Source organism: Pecten maximus, chromosome 1 (genome assembly GCF_902652985.1).
Source record: "Pecten maximus chromosome 1, xPecMax1.1, whole genome shotgun sequence".
Classification (NCBI taxonomy): domain Eukaryota; kingdom Metazoa; phylum Mollusca; class Bivalvia; order Pectinida; family Pectinidae; genus Pecten; species Pecten maximus.
Genome location: NC_047015.1, coordinates 41,311,514 through 41,331,267, shown reverse-complemented (window position 1 = coordinate 41,331,267; position 19,754 = coordinate 41,311,514). Strand labels below are relative to the sequence as shown.

At 40.2% G+C, this 19,754-nt stretch overlaps 2 protein-coding genes across 6 annotated transcripts in view; one reads left to right on the top strand and one right to left on the bottom strand.

Moving 5' to 3' along the window:
- LOC117333956 (G protein-activated inward rectifier potassium channel 3-like) overlaps nucleotides 1-19,754 on the top strand; it is a 68,186-nt gene that overhangs the window by 34,420 nt on the left and 14,012 nt on the right. For 3 of the 5 annotated variants that reach the window (XM_033893380.1, XM_033893394.1, XM_033893377.1), the window contains exon 2: nucleotides 15,905-17,480. In XM_033893380.1, the coding sequence (XP_033749271.1) occupies nucleotides 16,057-17,454 (1,398 nt within the window). In that variant the 5' untranslated portion in view covers nucleotides 15,905-16,056 and the 3' untranslated portion in view covers nucleotides 17,455-17,480. Of the gene's footprint in view, nucleotides 1-12,402; nucleotides 12,589-15,904; nucleotides 17,481-19,754 lie in introns of those variants that run through there. The other 2 variants (XM_033893398.1, XM_033893386.1) reach the window with 2 other exon arrangements.
- LOC117343319 (proline-rich extensin-like protein EPR1) lies at nucleotides 5,358-16,058 on the bottom strand. Its single transcript, XM_033905694.1, has 2 exons — nucleotides 15,939-16,058; nucleotides 5,358-8,168 (listed from the first exon to the last, which is right to left on the bottom strand). The coding sequence occupies exons 1-2, from the start codon at nucleotides 16,056-16,058 to the stop codon at nucleotides 5,358-5,360; spliced, it is 2,931 nt and encodes a 976-aa protein (XP_033761585.1).

Below are 19,754 nucleotides of genomic sequence, written 5' to 3'. Positions count from 1 at the left end.
TATTTATGTTGTTTATTCAGATAAATTATTTTTGATATTTCCCCCAATGTTTCATATAAGTATATGATGTGTCCAGTTTTAATTTTCAATCTTTTAAAACTGCAGATATCTGGGGTTCTCGATGATTGAAATGCAAAGATAAAGGAAAATATTTCATTCTAAGTGTAGAATTTTCAGCCTTGGTGAGGAAAAAATGCAGATGTGTTCATGGTTACTTCACAAAGGTGAGTCCCCATTTGCACCTCCAGTATAGATCGCCAGTGATTTATAATGCCTTGTAATTGGTAATCCTGATTTTTCAGGCGGCTAATTCCTGTGTTTTGGTTGGACAACAGTACCACCCACCATTATCAACATAACAATTAACATGCATGTCTCCAGTAAAAGTAGTTATATCAAAGGATTAGCCCGTCACCAGTAAAGGAGCTGTGTCGGAGGATTATTTCGTAATCCCACAAAAATGTAAGATTGTAATTCAGCATGCTAAATCTCACTACCTGGAGTTGTTCAAGGTCTTATACATGTGTATTAGATAAAATCACAGTGATGTAAGGGGAGGCAGATATACATATGGTTTATGTGTTATATCATAAAGCATGAAATGACGTAGGCTGGGAATTTTTTTCACACTATGTGTGTGAAATATTCTGTGTCAATAGGTCAGTGCAGCATATTTACCACCTTAGAAATTCATTAGGAAATTGCAGCTAATCCATGCCTCAAAGTTTTTGTCTACACATCTGATATTTTTTATCAAATGTGTAGCATTTGCAAGTTACAATGTGGAAATTTTGTCACCTCAGGGTAAAGGTAATTTTAGAATCCAAGGAAATGGGCACGGAGGAGTTAGTTCATGGTACATGTGGAATTTGTCACTTGTCTGCATTAAAAAAAATTGTCTGTTTCACTTCCCCTTCTGAAATTCAACAGTCGCCCTGGCAACTCAAGGTCATATACACGAAGAACCACAAAGAACAGGAGTAAGTCCAAAGCTTTTGATTCAGGGGGGATAACTGTGTATGGAAGTTGGAACTTTGGTGGTGTTGTAGTGCTGTCTACCATATTGTATTCCTCAAAAGATGAGTTTTGTTGGCACAATAACTAACAAAACAACACCCAAGATAATATTCCTCCCCTCCCTCTAATTTCCTATATCCCCTTTTGTATTTATCTTGTTATCCTCCAATGCTTAATTTTCTGCTTTCAGAAGAAAAAAAATTCTTTATACATCTTCTCTTTAAGAGTTCCACTGAGGCATTCATCTCATATTAAAGGAGTTCATGACTGTGACTTGCACCTCCAGTTAAAAGAGTTCCACTGTCATATGTACCTCCTTTTAAAAGAGTTCTGCACCAGCTGTGACATGTATTTATTAATCAAAAGGTTTCCATCTAAGAAACTCAAAAATTATCTTTTATAAATCATCTTTTACAAAGTTTTATTAAATGTGTATTAATCAATGACTCATTTAAGACATACATCAGATTGCAATGCTTGGACAAATTTGAATTATTAGATAATGCTAATTAATACATTAATTCAAAGGGAGATAACTGGCATAAATCATGAGTAGGTTGTGTAACTGATTAAGATCCTATGAGATATGAGTGTGGTGAGGGCCAGGGTCACGTCAGTAGTACAGGTCAGCGGTTAATTTGGACAATGCACCTGTTGGTTACCCACTCATACCTGTCACAGTTGTGTACTTGGGTGTGTTGGATGACATTTGTTCTAAACTTAGATTTCAAAATGGTATAGAACTATAGTTAATGCTTGATTACCAGTGTTTACAAACAGTTTATTTAGAGCATGATAAATATGTCAAGTTTGAAAATCAGATATAATGCTGCTTTATGATGATATGTGTAACATTAAATTCAGGAAAGATAATAATTATTAAATAAAATAGTTCACAAATATTCTTCCAACAGTATTGTAAAGCAATTTGTTCTATTAATCGTCTGAAGTGAGTTATGGTGAGCATTTCCTTTCCATGTCTGTCAATGCCCTAAATATTCTCTGTTGCACAGGGATCATTTCTAAAATTGTCTCTAGAGGTGAATTTTGTATGCATCGAGAAAAAGGACCAATATTATGTGTGGACTTAATATTTCAAGGACTATTCTGTTAATGTTTTTTTTTCTTAAACCTCATCCATTATATATTAATGATATATCACATTCATGAAATCCTTTAATATGAGATGAATGCCACAGTGGAACTCTTAAAGAGAAGATGTATAAAGAATTTTTTTTTCTGAAAGCAGAAAATTAAGCATTGGAGGATAACAAGATAAATACAAAATATAGAATGATAGAAAATGAATAGATGACCCTGTCTGTACTATAACAAGGAAAATAAATGGATGACCCTGTCTGTACTACAACAAGGAAAATAAATGGATGACCCTGTCTGTACTACAACAAGGGAAATAAATGGATGACCCTGTCTGTACTACAACAAGGAAAATAAATGGATGACCCTGTCTGTACTACAACAAGGAAAATAAATGGATGACCCTGTCTGTACTACAACAAGGAAAATAAATGGATGACCCTGTCTGTACTACAACAAGGGAAATAAATGGATGACCCTGTCTGTACTACAACAAGGGAAATAAATGGATGACCCTGTCTGTACTATAACAAGGAAAATAAATGGATGACCCTGTCTGTACTACAACAAGGAAAACAAATGGATGACCCTGTCTGTACTACAACAAGGACAAAGTAGTATGATGTAAAATTGGATGATTGACGAAGCATGCAGTCTAGGAAGTACTATTAATGCTGTAGGGTTGAGGTGCCAGGAAATGGTTTGTTCCAGGAGCCAATATCCTTGAGGGCACAACCATACAGGTAGCCTAAAAGTCAGACATACTCCTAATCTACAAATCCTAAGTTTCCGAATTCTGATAAAAGTTATCCTTAGTTTCCTATATGTCCTATTCTACTGAACCTAAGTTTCCTTATTCTAATAAAATTGATCCTAAGTTTTCTTTGTCCTAATCTACTGATCCTAAATTTCCTTATTCTAATTAAACTGATCCTAAGATTTTTGTCCTAATCTACTGATCCTAAGTTTCCTTATTCTAATAAAACTGATCCTAAGTTTTCTTCATCCTAATACACTGATCCTAAGTTGCTTTTGTCCTAACATACTGATCCTAAGTTGCTTTTGTCCTAATCTACTGATCCTAAGTTGCCTTTGTCCTGATATTATTTCACCCCCTCACCCCCACTCAGTTTGGGGTTGTAGTAAATACAGTATCTGTCCATCCCTTTCTGTTTGCATTCCATTTGTCTGCAAAACTTGTGTGTATGATAATCTCATGAACCACTGGACATATTTTTGTTTCTGTTCACATCGTAATATCATGCCGTCAGATGCTACATCACCTTAGATGTTGGTGAATATCAATCAAGTTAAAAGTCAAAGCTCATACATGACCCCTTTTAAGTTGGATGAGGGACCCCCATATCATGTGTTTATTTGTCCATTATAATTGGCAGCTGACACATTACTTCATGAAAAGAAAAGAACTGCAACTGGAATATATTTCGTACTGAATGTTGAAATGTCTACATGATTACAGGATCGGATATTGTATAGCAAAAATCATGATCACAATACATGTATATAGTAATTGTTTTTAGAATAAGATTTTAAATGGCCTAGCAACAGCTTCGATCATATGAGGGTAGCATGTTTCAGAGTAATGGCCAAAACAGATCTGATCAGTTAATAGGTGGATAATTTCTTTAGACAGAAAAATTGATTAATAGTAAAAAACATGATTTATCATAAGAAACATGGATATAGTGAGAAGTGATTTGTTATTTTACCTTCATAAAGTTCTTTTACTTGATTAGCTGTAATGTGTAAATGATGATAGAAGTGGGTGGGGACCCAGACATTTTCAATTAATTCTTTATTAACGTAATTTGATGTAACTCATAAAGTCGAGCCACATATCATAAATTATTGTTAACTCTACAACTTGTACTAGCAAGGTCTGTTCATACCATATTATATGTGACCACCTGAAAATGCTACCCGGGGTTACTTGAAAATTCTACGTTATGAAAGAACCTGTGTAAAAAATGGAAACTGTTAATTGTCAATTAATGTTTGAAGAGTTTTATTCCTTTAGTTTACTGGAGGTTGTTAGATTATTCTGTTTGTAGATGGCACTGCTAACCATACATGACAGTTTTACCTGTACTCCCTATACATCTTTAGATATATACATCCTACTGTCAGAACACTCAGAAACCTCACCAAACAAAATCTCATTTATTACAAATTCTCAGCTACAAAAAGTATGTAATTTAAATTACATCCTCAAAGAAATGATATACAAATTTCTTCAGTAATTTTCTCTAACCTGCAGATGTAAGCGGGGTAATAAGTATTGGTTATATGGTAGTGTAAGATAGAGTGTTAAATCAGTTGTTCCCGATGTTCTATTACAAAATTTCTGATGTCATTTTTGTATTTAGGTGGTATATCTTATGATTACAGAATAAGAATATTCTTGGTATGATTGGGTAGAAATGTATATCTTTTTTTTCAAGCAAACAAATATTTTTCCATGTCAGAATTTGTATGGAGGGTTAAGACGTCAGCATTTGATATAACAATTGCCAAGATGCTAAGAAGTAGGTCAGCAATTACCATGGTGTTAAAACGTAGGTCAACAATTGTCATGGTGTTCAGAAATAGGTCAGCAATTGCTATATGGTGTAAGGAAGTGGGTCAACAATTGCTATGGTGTAAGGAAGTAAGTCAACAATTGACATTGTATCAGGAAGTAGGTCAGCAATTGACATGATGTAAGGAAGTAGGTCAACAATTGACATGGTGTAAGGAAGTAGGTCAACAATTGACATGGTGTAAGGAAGTAGGTCAACAATTGCTATGGTGTAAGGAAGTAAGTCAACAATTGACATTGTATCAGGAAGTAGGTCAGCAATTGACATGATGTAAGGAAGTAGGTCAACAATTGACATGATGTAAGGAAGTAGGTCAACAATTGACATGTGTAAGGAAGGTCAGAAATTGCCATGGTGTTAAGAGCTTAACAGTTGCCATTGTGTTAACACATTTAAAAATGTGAGAAGAAGGCAAACACTGCAGAATATTCAGCTGTATAAGGTGGGAGTATTCACATGAATGAGACTACATGCACAATTTGCACAGATATATCTCAAGGGAAACTGCATGGCTGCAGAGCCTGCAATGTTACCCAGATGAGATTGTACTTTTCTGAGTATGACAAATTGGTTTCCTCTGGAGAAATATCAGTTTAAGAGATGATAAAACATGCATACATCCTACAACTGTGTGATTTACATCTACCACTCCAAGTTACATGGTTCTGTATTGGACAGGATGTTAGCTGGGAGGAGTGGTTGGGGAAGAATGATGATTGGGTGGAAATGGTCTGGAGAGGATGACAGGGGGAAGTATGGATTGATGATGATGACGGGGAGATGGATGGTTTGGGGAGGATGACAGGGAGATGGATGGTTTGGGGAGGATGACAGGGAGATGGATGGTTTGGGGAGGATGACAGGGAGATGGATGGATTGATGATGATGATGGGGTGGAAATGGTCTGGAGAGGATGACAGGGGGAAGGATAAATTGATGAGGATGACGGGGAGATGGATGGTTTGGGGAGGATGACAGGGGGAAGTATGGATTGATGATGATGATGGGGTGGAAATGGTCTGGAGAGGATGACAGGGGGAAGGATAAATTGATGAGGATGACGGGGAGATGGATGGTTTGGGGAGGATGACAGGGAGATGGATGGATTGATGATGATGACGGGGAGATGGATGGATTGGGGAAGATGACAGGGAGATGTATGGTTTGGGGAGGATGACAGGGAGATGGATGGTTTGGGGAGGATGACAGGGAGATGGATGGTTTGGGGAGGATGACGGGTAGATGGATGGTTTGGGGAGGATGACAGAGAGATGGATGGTTTGGGGAGGATGACAGGGAGATGGGTGGTTTGGGGAGGATGACGGGGAGATGGATGGTTTGGGGAGGATGACGGGTAGATGGATGGTTTGGGGAGGATGACGGGTAGATGGATGGTTTGGGGAGGATGACAGGGAGATGGATGGATTGATGATGATGATGGGGTGGAAATGGTCTGGAGAGGATGACAGGGGGAAGGATAAATTGATGAGGATGACGGGGAGATGGATGGTTTGGGGAGGATGACAGGGGGAAGTATGGATTGATGATGATGATGGGGTGGAAATGGTCTGGAGAGGATGACAGGGGGAAGGATAAATTGATGAGGATGACGGGGAGATGGATGGTTTGGGGAGGATGACAGGGGGAAGTATGGATTGATGATGATGATGGGGTGGAAATGGTCTGGAGAGGATGACAGGGGGAAGGATAAATTGATGAGGATAACGGGGAGATGGATGGTTTGGGGAGGATGACAGGGAGATGGATGGATTGATGATGATGACGGGGAGATGGATGGATTGGGGAAGATGACAGGGAGATGTATGGTTTGGGGAGGATGACAGGGAGATGGATGGTTTGGGGAGGATGACGGGGAGATGGATGGTTTGGGGAGGATGACGGGTAGATGGATGGTTTGGGGAGGATGACGGGTAGATGGATGGTTTGGGGAGGATGACAGAGAGATGGATGGTTTGGGGAGGATGACGGGTAGATGGATGGTTTGGGGAGGATGACAGGGAGATGGATGGTTTGGGGAGGATGACAGGTAGATGGATGGTTTGATGAGGATGACGGGGAGATGGATGGTTTGGGGAGGATGACGGGTAGATGGATGGTTTGGGGAGGATGACGGGTAGATGGATGGTTTGGGGAGGATGACAGGGAGATGGATGGTTTGGGGAGGATGACAGGGAGATGGATGGTTTGATGAGGATGACGGAGAGATGGATGTTTTGGGGAGGATGACAGGGAGATGGATGGTTTGGGGAGGATGACAGGTAGATGGATGGTTTGATGAGGATGACAGGGAGATGGATGTTTTGGGGAGGATGACAGGGAGATGGATGGTTTGGGGAGGATGACGGGTAGATGGATGGTTTTGGGGGGATGACAGGGAGATGGATGGATTGGGGAGGATGACAGGGAGATTGATGGTTTGGGGAGGATGACGGAGAGATGGATGGTTTGGGGAGGATTACAGGGAGATGGATGGTTTGGGGAGGATGACAGGGGGATGGATGATTTGGGGAGGATGACAGGGAGATGGATGGTTTGGGGAGGATGACAGGGAGATGGATGGTTTGGGGAGGATGACAGGGAGATGGATGGATTGGGGAGGATGACGGGGAGATGGATGGTTTGGGGAGGATGACGGGTAGATGGATGGTTTGGGGAGGATGACGGAGAGATGGATGGTTTGGGGAGGATGACAGGGAGATGGATGGATTGGGGAGGATGACGGGGAGATGGATGGTTTGGGGAGGATGACGGAGAGATGGATGGTTTGGGGAGGATGACAGGGAGATGGATGGATTGGGGAGGATGAAGGGGAGATGGATGGTTTGGGGAGGATGACGGAGAGATGGATGGTTTGGGGAGGATGACAGGGAGATGGATGGTTTGGGGAGGATGACGGGGAGATGGATGGTTTAATGAGGATGACGGAGAGATGGATGGCTTGATGAGGATGACGGAGAGATGGATGGTTTGATGAGGATGACGGAGAGATGGATGGTTTGATGAGGATGACAGGGAGATGGATGGTTTGGGGAGGATGACGGGGAGATGGATGGTTTGATGAGGATGACGGAGAGATGGATGGTTTGATGAGGATGACAGGGAGATGGATGGTTTGGGGAGGATGATAGGGAGATGGATGGTTTGGGGAGGATGACGGGGAGATGGATGGTTTTGGGGAGGATGACAGGGAGATGGATGGTTTGGGGAGGATGATAGGGAGATGGATGGTTTGGGGAGGATGACGGGGAGATGGATGGTTTTGGGGAGGATGACGGGGAGATGGATGGTTGGGGAGGATGACAGGGAGATGGATGGTTTGGGGAGGATGACAGGGAGATGGATGGATTGGGGAGGATGACAGGGAGATGGATGGTTTGGGGAGGCTGACAGGGAGATGGATGGTTTGGAGAGGATGACAGGGAGATGGATGGTCTGAAGAGAAAAGAAAAAGGGTACAGAGATGATGATTTCTTGGAAAATTCATAGATCATTGTATTGGAATGTGTTCTCTCCGGTACTGGGGAGGAAGTGAAAATAAAGGAAGGATGGGGCTGGTCGAATGAGTAGAAACATGCCCCTGTTTATTCTACTGACAGCTAGAAAAGGCAGTAACAGATAAATGTTGTGCTTTATTAACAATATCCTTAGCCATCTGCCAACAGGATCCTACATGTCAGCTGTTTTGTGGAAGGAATGTCTTTATTTATGTACCTCTCACTATAACAGTGTTGCTACCCACTTCAGAGGAAGTTGTGTTGGTAATTGAGAGGTTAATCAAATCTACTGTCTCCTCATATAGTCCTGTTAGGAATGGACCATTATACAAAACATTACACAAATACAAGGTCTATTTTGTAATCTGTACTTCTAAAAAGTTTGCGATAGAAATAAATTTGGGCTATAATCAAATGTTGGAAATAAGGCTGATATTGCAAAATCCACGAGTTCCACTTGGATGGGGTAGTTATTACCAATACAGAATTAAAGCATGGTATATTCCTCCATCTGCTTGGAATAATTTTGGGTTAATTATCCTGACAAGTCTGAAGTTGGGTCAGATGTAATCCATCAACTGTGAGAGGGGGGTAATTGCACCGAATTGAATAGGAGAGCTGGTTTTAAGTCCTGACTTGGACAAGGATTACATAACATCACTTCCCATAAAGAAAGATTACAGACTCACACTCTAAACCTCTCATTAGCCTTTGAAGAAAAGGTCAACTTTTTTTTTTCTTTTGTGAATTGATAGAATAGTAAGTGTTTCTTTGAAACAGGTTCTCCTCTACTGGATGAGTGCTAGCCCACCTATAGTTCGCTAACTTCCATAAAATTAGATAAAGGATGAGAATACAACCTTTATTTCAAGGCCACCGGAGACGTGAAAACTGTTTCCTAATGAAGAATGGGAAAAGGTTAAAGGTTTTCTTTGCTACATGACCCCGACATGACTTGGGGTAGGTGGCAGCACCTATTGATTATCAGAACGCCACCTGGTGATGCTGATTGAGTAAATGTATAAAAAAAATCTGCAGTTTTATAGCCATAATAGACTTTTAGAGTTGATGTTGAGAGAGGTACTGTTGGATTTTAGGCTCTTTGTATTAAGCTTGTGTATTATCTAGGGCTAAAGTTAAATGAAGTGAATTATGAGGCTGGTGTTCGTTTGTGAAGTGTAGTTCATCATTGTTTGAGACTACAAGTTCAAATACTGACTGTTGTCATGTTTATGATAAGACTTATTTCACCACACTTCCCATGTCTGGCCTTTCACTATTGATGATCATAGGCATCACACATTATGTTCTATCCTCAAAGACTGTTACAGCCGATAAAACTTCCTGCATCATAATGGTGTAGCTTTTGTCACAATCTAAAGTTTGGATATTTGTCAAGCTTTCTGTCGACAGTTACTGATCTGTGGTGATCATGATGTATTAAAGGTTAGTCGTATATCTTAATAAGTATAAAAAGCATGTTGGATGTGAGAGAGTAAGAAGTATTACATTCTAACAGGGGCTTTGGTCCTTTGAACATTTTTATTTAGGCTGTATTTGATAATTAATGCTAAAGTAGGTTAGAAATGATGTAGTAAGTATAAGATATTGCATGTTTGCATAGCTTTATATCAAGGAAGTTAGTATTTATAATTTATAATCATAAATTTTTTTTTAATTATTTTTTTTAGATATAAAATGTATTTATTTCAAGAAGTGTTTGAAGGTTGTAGACATGCTGTAGTATGTAGGCTGTAGATCATGCTGTAGTATGTAGACTGTAGTCATGTAGTATGTAGGCTGTATACATGCTATAGTATGTAGGCTGTAGACATGCTGTAGGCTGTAGACATGCTGTAGTATGTAGACTGTAGACATGCTGTAGTATGTAGGCTGTAGACATGCTGTAGTATGTAGACTGTAGACATGCTGTAGTATGTAGACTGTAGACATCCTGTAGTATGTAGGCTGTATACATGCTATAGTATGTAGGCTGTAGACATGCTGTAGTATGTAGGCTGTAGACATGCTGTAGTATGTAGACTGTAGACATGCTGTAGTATGTAGGATCCTGACATGCTGTAGTTTGTAGGCTGTAGACATGCTGTAGTATGTAGGTTGTTGACATGCTGTAGTATGTAGGCTGTAGACATGCTGTAGTATGTAGACTGTAGACATGCTGTAGTATGTAGGCTGTAGACATGCTGTAGGATCCCGACATGCTGTAGTATGTAGGCTGTAGACATGCTGTAGTATGTAGGCTGTAGACATGCTGTAGTATGTAGGCTGTAGACATGCTGTAGTATGTAGGCTATAGACATGCTGTAGTTTGTAGGCTGTAGACATGCTGTAGTATGTAGGCTGTTGACATGCTGTAGGATCCTGACATGCTGTAGTATGTAGGCTGTAGTCATGCTGTAGTATGTAGGCTGTAGACATGCTGTAGGATCCTGACATGCTGTAGTATATTTGTGTACTATATGCTGAAGACAGATTTGCACTGTAAAGACTTGCACACAGCTTATTTAGCTTATTAAATGTTTCTAGGTATTAATTGATCAGCTGTTATTCCCTGTACAGATCCTTAATGAACACATTCAGCAATGAAATAGCTAATCAAACATCCAATATATTGCTGCTGTTACACCAGTATAGTACTTAATGACCTTAGTCCTACAGGCTCATCATAGTGATCGATTCTCTTGTCACGATAAATTCAAATTCAGATTTTATGTCTGACTCTTATGGGCAAAATTATTTAATATGGTGACAGAATTTGTTTTCTTTGTTTATTATTTTTTTCTATGATGCGATTTTGTGTAAGAATAACCTTGTTCCGGGTTGTTATCCCAAGGCTTTGGTACATATGCTGCTTCGCTCGGAATTGGCTGCACCTTGCGGTAGTCGAAACACCTGTTTGATTCAGCTGTTCATTTTTTTTTTAAATAATCAGAGATGTAAACCTGCACAAACTCTTAAAAAACATACCAACATCTAAATGTGTATGATAGTGTGGAAACATCCACTGTTCATAAAATGGAATGCATTTTGACACCAACATAAATTAAGGCCCACTGCAGCAGTTATCAACAAATATGTACAGGATAATCCATAAGTAATTCCAGTAACTTATTCATTTATTATGGAACTGTAAACATTTGAGCAGCCGATGTAGGAGACCATATAGAGCTTGAAAATTATTGAGAGGCTTTGAGTCGGGACTCTTGTCTTGTATATCAAATTGATGTGTAAAATAGCTGTAATAATAGATTATGGAAAGTTTCAGATGATATGAGTAAATGATTGAGGAAAGTTAATTAAGTGGTAATTGTGAGTAACTCGTAGCGGAAACTTCCAGTATGTCTTTGGGAAAAGTTTGAGTGAGTGGTGATAATTATTGAGAGTTAGCAAAAATATTATGAAACATTTTCTTTCATAACTGAGATGACTTAAGATAATGAGGGGAAAAAATTGGTGGTGGGGGTATGGAGGTTGGTTATATAATACAGAATGGAAGATGGACAAACTTTACTGACCTACTCCTCCTACACTCACCCTGTCATCTCAAGTAGACTGGATTAAAAGATTACACCCTTCACAGAGTCTGGTCCCTAGGCCTAGCTCTATACAGCCAAAACATTCACTTCAACACAACCTCACTATATGTGGTAGTACCAGTAGGGACAGACCTTTCTCCAGACAGGAAACAAGTGTGTACATTGGTATAGTGGTACAATGTTTGTTATGAAGCTAGGCTGTAGGGGGGGGAGGTGTAGCCACTAGCTAGACATATTACTCTACCCCCAGGGGGTCGGGATTTGGGCAGATACATGTTTAACAGTTATATGTTTTGAGTTGAGGCCAGAGCTAATGAGTTTTCCATGTCTGTTTTGTCTTTATGTTTCTGTGTGTGGTTGTATAGGCCCATCAAGATATGGGGCACATCAGTGCATTAGAAATCAGTGTGAATCACATTATCCAGGAAAAACAAGTTTTTTTTATTATTGTAACAGCAACATTTTATAAACAAAGCCTGCTATGATGTTCACTACCTTATGTATAGTACATGGAAGGGATATGATAGATAGTTAGATATATACTGGGTGTATGTTTCCGGATATGAGATGTTCATGAGTGTAAAACCATCCCTAAGATTGAGCAATATACACAAAGTCAATTTATTGACAGTTAGTACAGTACATCTCAACTTCTGGAATATAACATCTCAGTTTTTATTCACTATAATCTGCCATCATTTGTGTCTCATAAGAAAGGTTATAGGAATCATCTGTCAGGATTTAACCAAAAGGAGGGATGACATCAGATGTAGGTATACTAAAGGATCAAAATTCCTACAGGTAAATTGCCTAGGAGAATTGACCAGGTATGGGGGCTCTATCCACATTGCTGTAAAAATTCCTACAGGTACTGGTAAGTCTTTTAGGGGCTTGATCAAGTCACAGTAAAGGTTAAAGATATTATGTAGGTTTTGAGATGCCTGGAGAATTCCTACAGGTAAGTGTCGAGGAGATTTAAACTGGTGTGGAGGATGCAGATATAGGTTGTGAGACTCTAGGTCAGCCTTGACCAGGTGTGGAGGCTGTAGATATTGTTATGTATGAAGGTTGTGAGAGTCTAGGTCAGCCTTGACCAGGTGTGGAGGCTGTAGATATTGTTATGTAGGTTGTGAGAGTCTAGGTCAGCCATTGACCAGGTGTGGAGGCTGTAGATATTGTTATGTAGGTTGTGAGAGTCTAGGTCAGCCATGACCAGGTGTGGAGGCTGTAGATATTGTTATGTAGGTTGTGAGAGTCTAGGTCAGCCATGACCAGGTGTGGAGGCTGTAGATAGTGTTATGTAGGTTGTGATAGTCTAAGTCAGCCTTGACCAGGTGTGGAGGCTGTAGATATTGTTAGATGTATGTAGGTTGTGAGAGTCTAGGTCAGCCTTGACCAGGTGTGGAGGCTGTATAGATATTGTTATGTAGGTTGTGATAGTCTAAGTCAGCCTTGACCAGGTGTGGAGGCTGTAGATATTGTTAGATGTATGTAGGTTGTGAGAGTCTAGGTCAGCCTTGACCAGGTGTGGAGGCTGTATAGATATTGTTATGTAGGTTGTGAGAGTCAAGGTCAGCCTTGACCAGGTGTGGAGGCTGTATAGATATTGTTATGTAGGTTGTGATAGTCTAGGTCAGCCTTGACCAGGTGTGGAGGCTGTAGATATTGTTATGTAGGTTGTGATAGTCTAGGTCAGCCTTGACCATGTGTGGAGGCTGTAGATATTGTTATGTAGGTTGTGATAGTCTAGGTCAGCCTTGACCAGGTGTGGAGGCTGTAGATATTGTTAGATGTATGTAGGTTGTGAGAGTCTAGGTCAGCCTTGACCAGGTGTGGAGGCTGTAGATATTGTTATGTAGGTTGTGAGAGTCTAGGTCAGCCATGACCAGGTGTGAAGGCTGTAGATATTGTTATGTAGGTTGTGATAGTCTAGGTCAGCCTTGACCAGGTGTGGAGGCTGTAGATATTGTTATGTAGGTTGTGATAGTCTAGGTCAGCCTTGACCAGGTGTGGAGGCTGTAGATATTGTTATGTAGGTTGTGATAGTCTAGGTCAGCCTTGACCAGGTGTGGAGGCTGTAGATATTGTTATGTAGGTTGTGATAGTCTAGGTCAGCCTTGACCAGGTGTGAAGGCTGTAGACTTTGTTACGTTTGTTGTGAGAGTCTAGGTCAGCCTTGACCAGGTGTGGAGGCTGTAGATATTGTTATGTAGGTTGTGATAGTCTAGGTCAGCCTTGACCAGGTGTGAAGGCTGTAGATATTGTTATGTAGGTTGTGAGAGTCAAGGTCAGCCTTGACCAGGTGTGGAGGCTGTATAGATATTGTTATGTAGGTTGTGATAGTCTAGGTCAGCCTTGACCAGGTGTGGAGGCTGTAGATATTGTTATGTTTGTTGTGAGAGTCTAGGTCAGCCATGACCAGGTGTGGAGGCTGTATAGATATTGTTATGTAGGTTGTGATAGTCTAGGTCAGCCTTGACCAGGTGTGGAGGCTGTAGATATTGTTATGTAGGTTGTGAGAGTCTAGGTCAGCCATGACCAGGTGTGGAGGCTGTAGATATTGTTATGTAGGTTGTGAGAGTCAAGGTCAGCCTTGACCAGGTGTGGAGGCTGTATAGATATTGTTATGTAGGTTGTGATAGTCTAGGTCAGCCTTGACCAGGTGTGAAGGCTGTAGATATTGTTATGTTTGTTGTGAGAGTCTAGGTCAGCCATGACCAGGTGTGGAGGCTGTATAGATATTGTTATGTAGGTTGTGATAGTCTAGGTCAGCCTTGACCAGGTGTGGAGGCTGTAGATATTGTTATGTAGGTTGTGATAGTCTAGGTCAGCCTTGACCATGTGTGGAGGCTGTAGATATTGTTATGTAGGTTGTGATAGTCTAGGTCAGCCTTGACCAGGTGTGGAGGCTGTAGATATTGTTATGTAGGTTGTGAGAGTCTAGGTCAGCCTTGACCAGGTGTGAAGGCTCTAGATATTGTTATGTAGGTTGTGATAGTCTAGGTCAGCCTTGACCAGGTGTGGAGGCTGTAGATATTGTTACGTTTGTTGTGAGAGTCTAGGTCAGCCATGACCAGGTGTGGAGGCTGTAGATATTGTTACGTTTGTTGTGATAGTCTAGGTCAGCCTTGACCAGGTGTGGAGGCTGTAGATATTGTTACGTTTGTTTTGAGAGTCTAGGTCAGCCTTGACCAGGTGTGGAGGCTGTAGATATTGTTATGTAGGTTGTGATAGTCAAGGTCAGCCATGACCAGGTGTGGAGGCTGTAGATATTGTTATGTAGGTTGTGAAAGTCTAGGTCAGCCTTGACCAGGTGTGGAGGCTGTATATATTGTCATGTATAGGTTGTAAGAGATGTGTAGAAATCCTAATAGGCAAGAGTCTGTAGGGTCCTTGACCTTGTTGAGACACTATAGACCCACTTCTGATACTGATATTGATGTAATTATGCACATGTAAAGTGCAGTAAGTGGCCTCTTCTCGCACTGGTAAACCGATTCCTGCTGAGAACAGGTTGTTTGTGATGCAGCAGTTGTCAGATTTGTTGAACAGTGATAATACCATGATTCTAATAGCTGGACCCTGCTGTATTTCACTGCACATGGCAGGCAATGTTGTTTACAGGTTTGTTGACAGTCGGCTGGTTGCACCATACTTACAACACTACTAAGAGCACATCGGCTGCTAAAGCTGGCTGACACGGCCAGTATTGATGTCACGGTGACAAGGCATCCTAGATCATCCACGTAATGAAAATATGTGAAAGCTTTCAGAAATGAAAGATTCAGGAGCCACTAAATTATCTACTCATACTTGTTAAAGTACATTAGTAATAACTATCACTGAGGCATATAGTTAGATGAAGCATGACACAAGAACATGCGAGGTATAATTAGAATCTATAGTTGTATATATTGACAGGGTCAAATAAGGCAATGGAAATGCTTTGTGACAACAATGAAGATTTTTTAGCCAATATTCATTAAAAAGGGGGAGGTAACTTGGATAATTTTAAGCAGAGACATAAATACATTGTGTTTGTCAATATAGACCTTATGTTACTTGTTATTGATATACTGGAGTGTAATAATTACCTATGAATTCTGCTTTATTTCAGTTCCAAACATTCAACGACATGTATGAAAATCTACCAAAGTCATCGCCATAGCAACAGTGTGCCACGCTGCCATCCTACCCTCCAAGGTGGAGAAGTCGGTGGGAACCAAGGACTTTGGCATTGCTAAAGCTCTGGCCACAATACTTAAACTCATGCAGACAGTGGTCATGGAAACAGGGTATGGGCCAATGGTGGGCCCCCCAGCCAGTGGTCTACAATCTGGGGAGCCAGACATTTTGGACAATGGCAAACACGACCCCAAGATCGGCTCACAAGAGTCGTTCACTGAATTTCTGGCACGAAGCGTACCTCAAAGTAATGGGCCTGTGTTACACAGGCGTGCAGATAGACACTTCAGTAAGCGAATGCGTCGGCGATTAGTGTACAAAAATGGAGAGGTTAATATTACACAGACAAATATTAGAAAGAGGCGACGACGTTTTCTGGCAGATATTTTTACGACATTAGTTGATATAAAATGGAGGTATAATTTATTATTATTTGCGATGGCATTTATCCTGAGTTGGCTTATATTTGCAGTGATATGGTGGTTAATATGTTTTTCACATGGTGACCTTGACCCTGACAATATGGATAGTGATAAATGGGTGCCTTGTGTCAGGGAAATGCGCTCATTTACATCAGCACTCCTGTTTTCTATAGAGACGCAACATACCATTGGATATGGATCTCGCCACACGACAGAGGAGTGCCCAGAGGCGATCACTGTAATGATGATTCAATCGTGTTTTGGTGTGATCTGTCAAGCTATGATGACAGGAATTGTTTTTGCTAAACTCTCCAGACCAAAGAAGAGAGCTGAAACCCTTATGTTCAGTAAAAATGCGTGTATTTGTAAACAAGATGGAGAGATGTGTTTGTTGTTCCGTGTAGGTGACATGCGCAAATCACACATTGTTGAGGCACATGTTCGTGCAGTCGTGATAAAAAAGAAAATCACAAAGGAGGGTGAAATTCTACCCTTATATCAGTATGATGTGGACCTTGGGTATGAGGATGGACAAGACCGTCTATTTTTGGTCTGGCCTGTCATCATAGTTCATAAAATTGATGAGGACAGTCCCTTCTGGGAGATGTCCCCGGAGGATCTTCACCGGGAACAGTTTGAGCTGATCATTATCCTAGAGGGTATTGTAGAGTCTACAGGAATGACAACACAAGCTCGCAGCTCTTACCTTCCCGGAGAGATTCTTTGGGGCCATAGATTCGAACGTCTGGTTACATTCCGGAAGGAAAATGGGCAATATCAGATAGACTTCTCACGATTCCACAACACAATGGCAGTAGAAACGCCGCAGTGTAGTGCCAAGGAGCTCGCCGATATGGGTGACACAGTGCAGGAAAATACATATATCGAGGATGATGAGAACACATCATTAGGTTCTACAAAACAAGAGAGGTATCCCAGCCCTTATGTCATCAAGCGACATGGAGTCGCACAGACAGACTTTGATGATGACGATCTAGATTCACAAGACAGTTCAATACCAAGCCGAATAGCAGCAGAAGAGTCGGAGACCCTCTTATGACAATAGGCCCAACACATAGTACTAAGGTAGGTCTGAAATAGCAAGAGAAGAATCGGAGACTCTCTTATGACAGTAGGCCCAACACATAGTACTAAGGTAGGTCTGAAATAGCAAGAGATGAGTCGGAGACTCTCTTATGACAGTAGGCCCAACACATAGTACTAAGGTAGGTCTGAAATAGCAAGAGATGAGTCGGAGACTCTCTTATGACAGTAGGCCCAACACATAGTACTAAGGTAGGCCTGAAATAGCAAGAGATGAGTCGGAGACTCTCTTATGACAGTAGGCCCAACACATAGTACTAAGGTAGGTCTGAAATAGCAAGAGAAGAGTCGGAGACCCTCTTATGACAGTAGGCACCCCACATAGTATTGAGGTAGGTCCAGAATTGTAACATCTAGCTTTTATACAGAAAAGCGACAAGGTACATGTGTAGTTTATGTACTGAATAGTAACAATATCTCTTAATTGTGTCAATTGCATACAGAATAATAACAAGATTACTTTGAATTCTGTACACAATTACAACTAGGTAGCTTATTTACGGAATATCAACAAAGTAGCTTATTTACGGAATAGCAACAATGAAGCTTATTTATGGAATAGCAACAAGGTAGCTTATTTACGGAATAGCAACAAGGTAGCTTATTTACGGAATAGCAACAAGGTAGCTTATTTACGGAATATCAACAAAGTAGCTTATTTACGGATTAGCAACAAGGTAGTTTATTTACGGAATATCAACAAGGTAGTTTATTTACGGAATATCAACAAAGTAGCTTATTTACGGAATAGCAACAAGGTAGCTTATTTACGGAATATCAACAAAGTAGCTTATTTACGGAATAGCAACAAGGAAGCTTATTTACGGAATCTCAACAAGGTAGCTTATTTACGGAATAGCAACAAGGTAGCTTATTTACAGAATGGCAACAAAGTGGCTATGCAATGTATTGTAACAATGAAGGTTAGGTTGTGTAGATAATATATACATTGTCATGTAGTTTTCAATACTTTTTTTCATTAAAAATTACAATGAAGAATTGACAGGTGCAATTTGATTGAGATCAGAAATCAACACAGAACAAAACAATTACAAGTTTAGATTTCAGTTATTGCATTCAGCAGTTGATGAGGTACATGCTACACCCAACATACACCATATTCTGTTCTAGGATATTTCAGCATCAATCTGATACATAATATAGGTGGCCTATTGAAGGGTTTTGTTCTGTTAAAGATCATGTATGTCTTCTGTAAACAGTTAATATTAAACTTAAAGAATTAACATCAAATTTTCAATTCATTTAGAGATTGAGCACATGGAACCATACAACTGTTTGAAAGATGCTACCATGCAATGGCATACATTTCATCTCCATTGTATTAATAATAATGTGTATAAATACAGCTATACTGTTTACATCCAGTATTCCTTTTTTCTGCTGCAACACTAAGAATTACATGCTCCTCCATCTAGTGTAAATTTGTCACTGGTATTGGTGGTGTAAATACATTGCTATTGCATTTAAAACCATTGATTTGATTGTGAAAACGTTTTAAGAAGATTAGTGGTAATGATGCCCTTACGACTAGAGTATCAGACATCACACAGCCAAGCTGCTACACCTGGGGGCAATTACAGCACATTATATTTTTCTGCCTTTCTAGTTCTTACTGGTGACTTGATGTTAATATAACTGTTTGTACAGGGCATGATTACAGGAGGCAGAGGGCAGCAACCTGTGTATGTAAATTTATATCTGAACACAGCCTGTGTAGGTATATGTGGTCTATGGTTGTAGGTATACAGGAGTCTATATAGATGGTTGTAGGTATACAGGAGTCTGTATAGGTGGTTGTATGTATACAGGAGTCTGTATAGATGGTTGTATGTATACAGGAGTCTATATAGATGGTTGTAGGTATACAGGAGTCTATATAGATGGTTGTAGGTATACAGGAATATATATAGATGGTTGTAGGTATACAGGAGTCTATATAGATGGTTGTAGGTATACAGGAGTATATATAGATGGTTGTAGGTATACAGGAGTCTGTATAGATGGTTGTAGGTATACAGGAGTATATATAGATAGTTGTAGGTATACAGGTGTCTGTATAGATGGTTGTAGGTATACATGAGTCTATATAGATAGTTGTAGGTATACAGGAGTCTGTATAGATGGTTGTAGGTATACATGAGTCTGTATAGATGGTTGTAGGTATACATGAGTCTGTATAGATAGTTGTAGGTATACAGGAGTCTATATAGATAGTTGTAGGTAACAGGAGTCTAT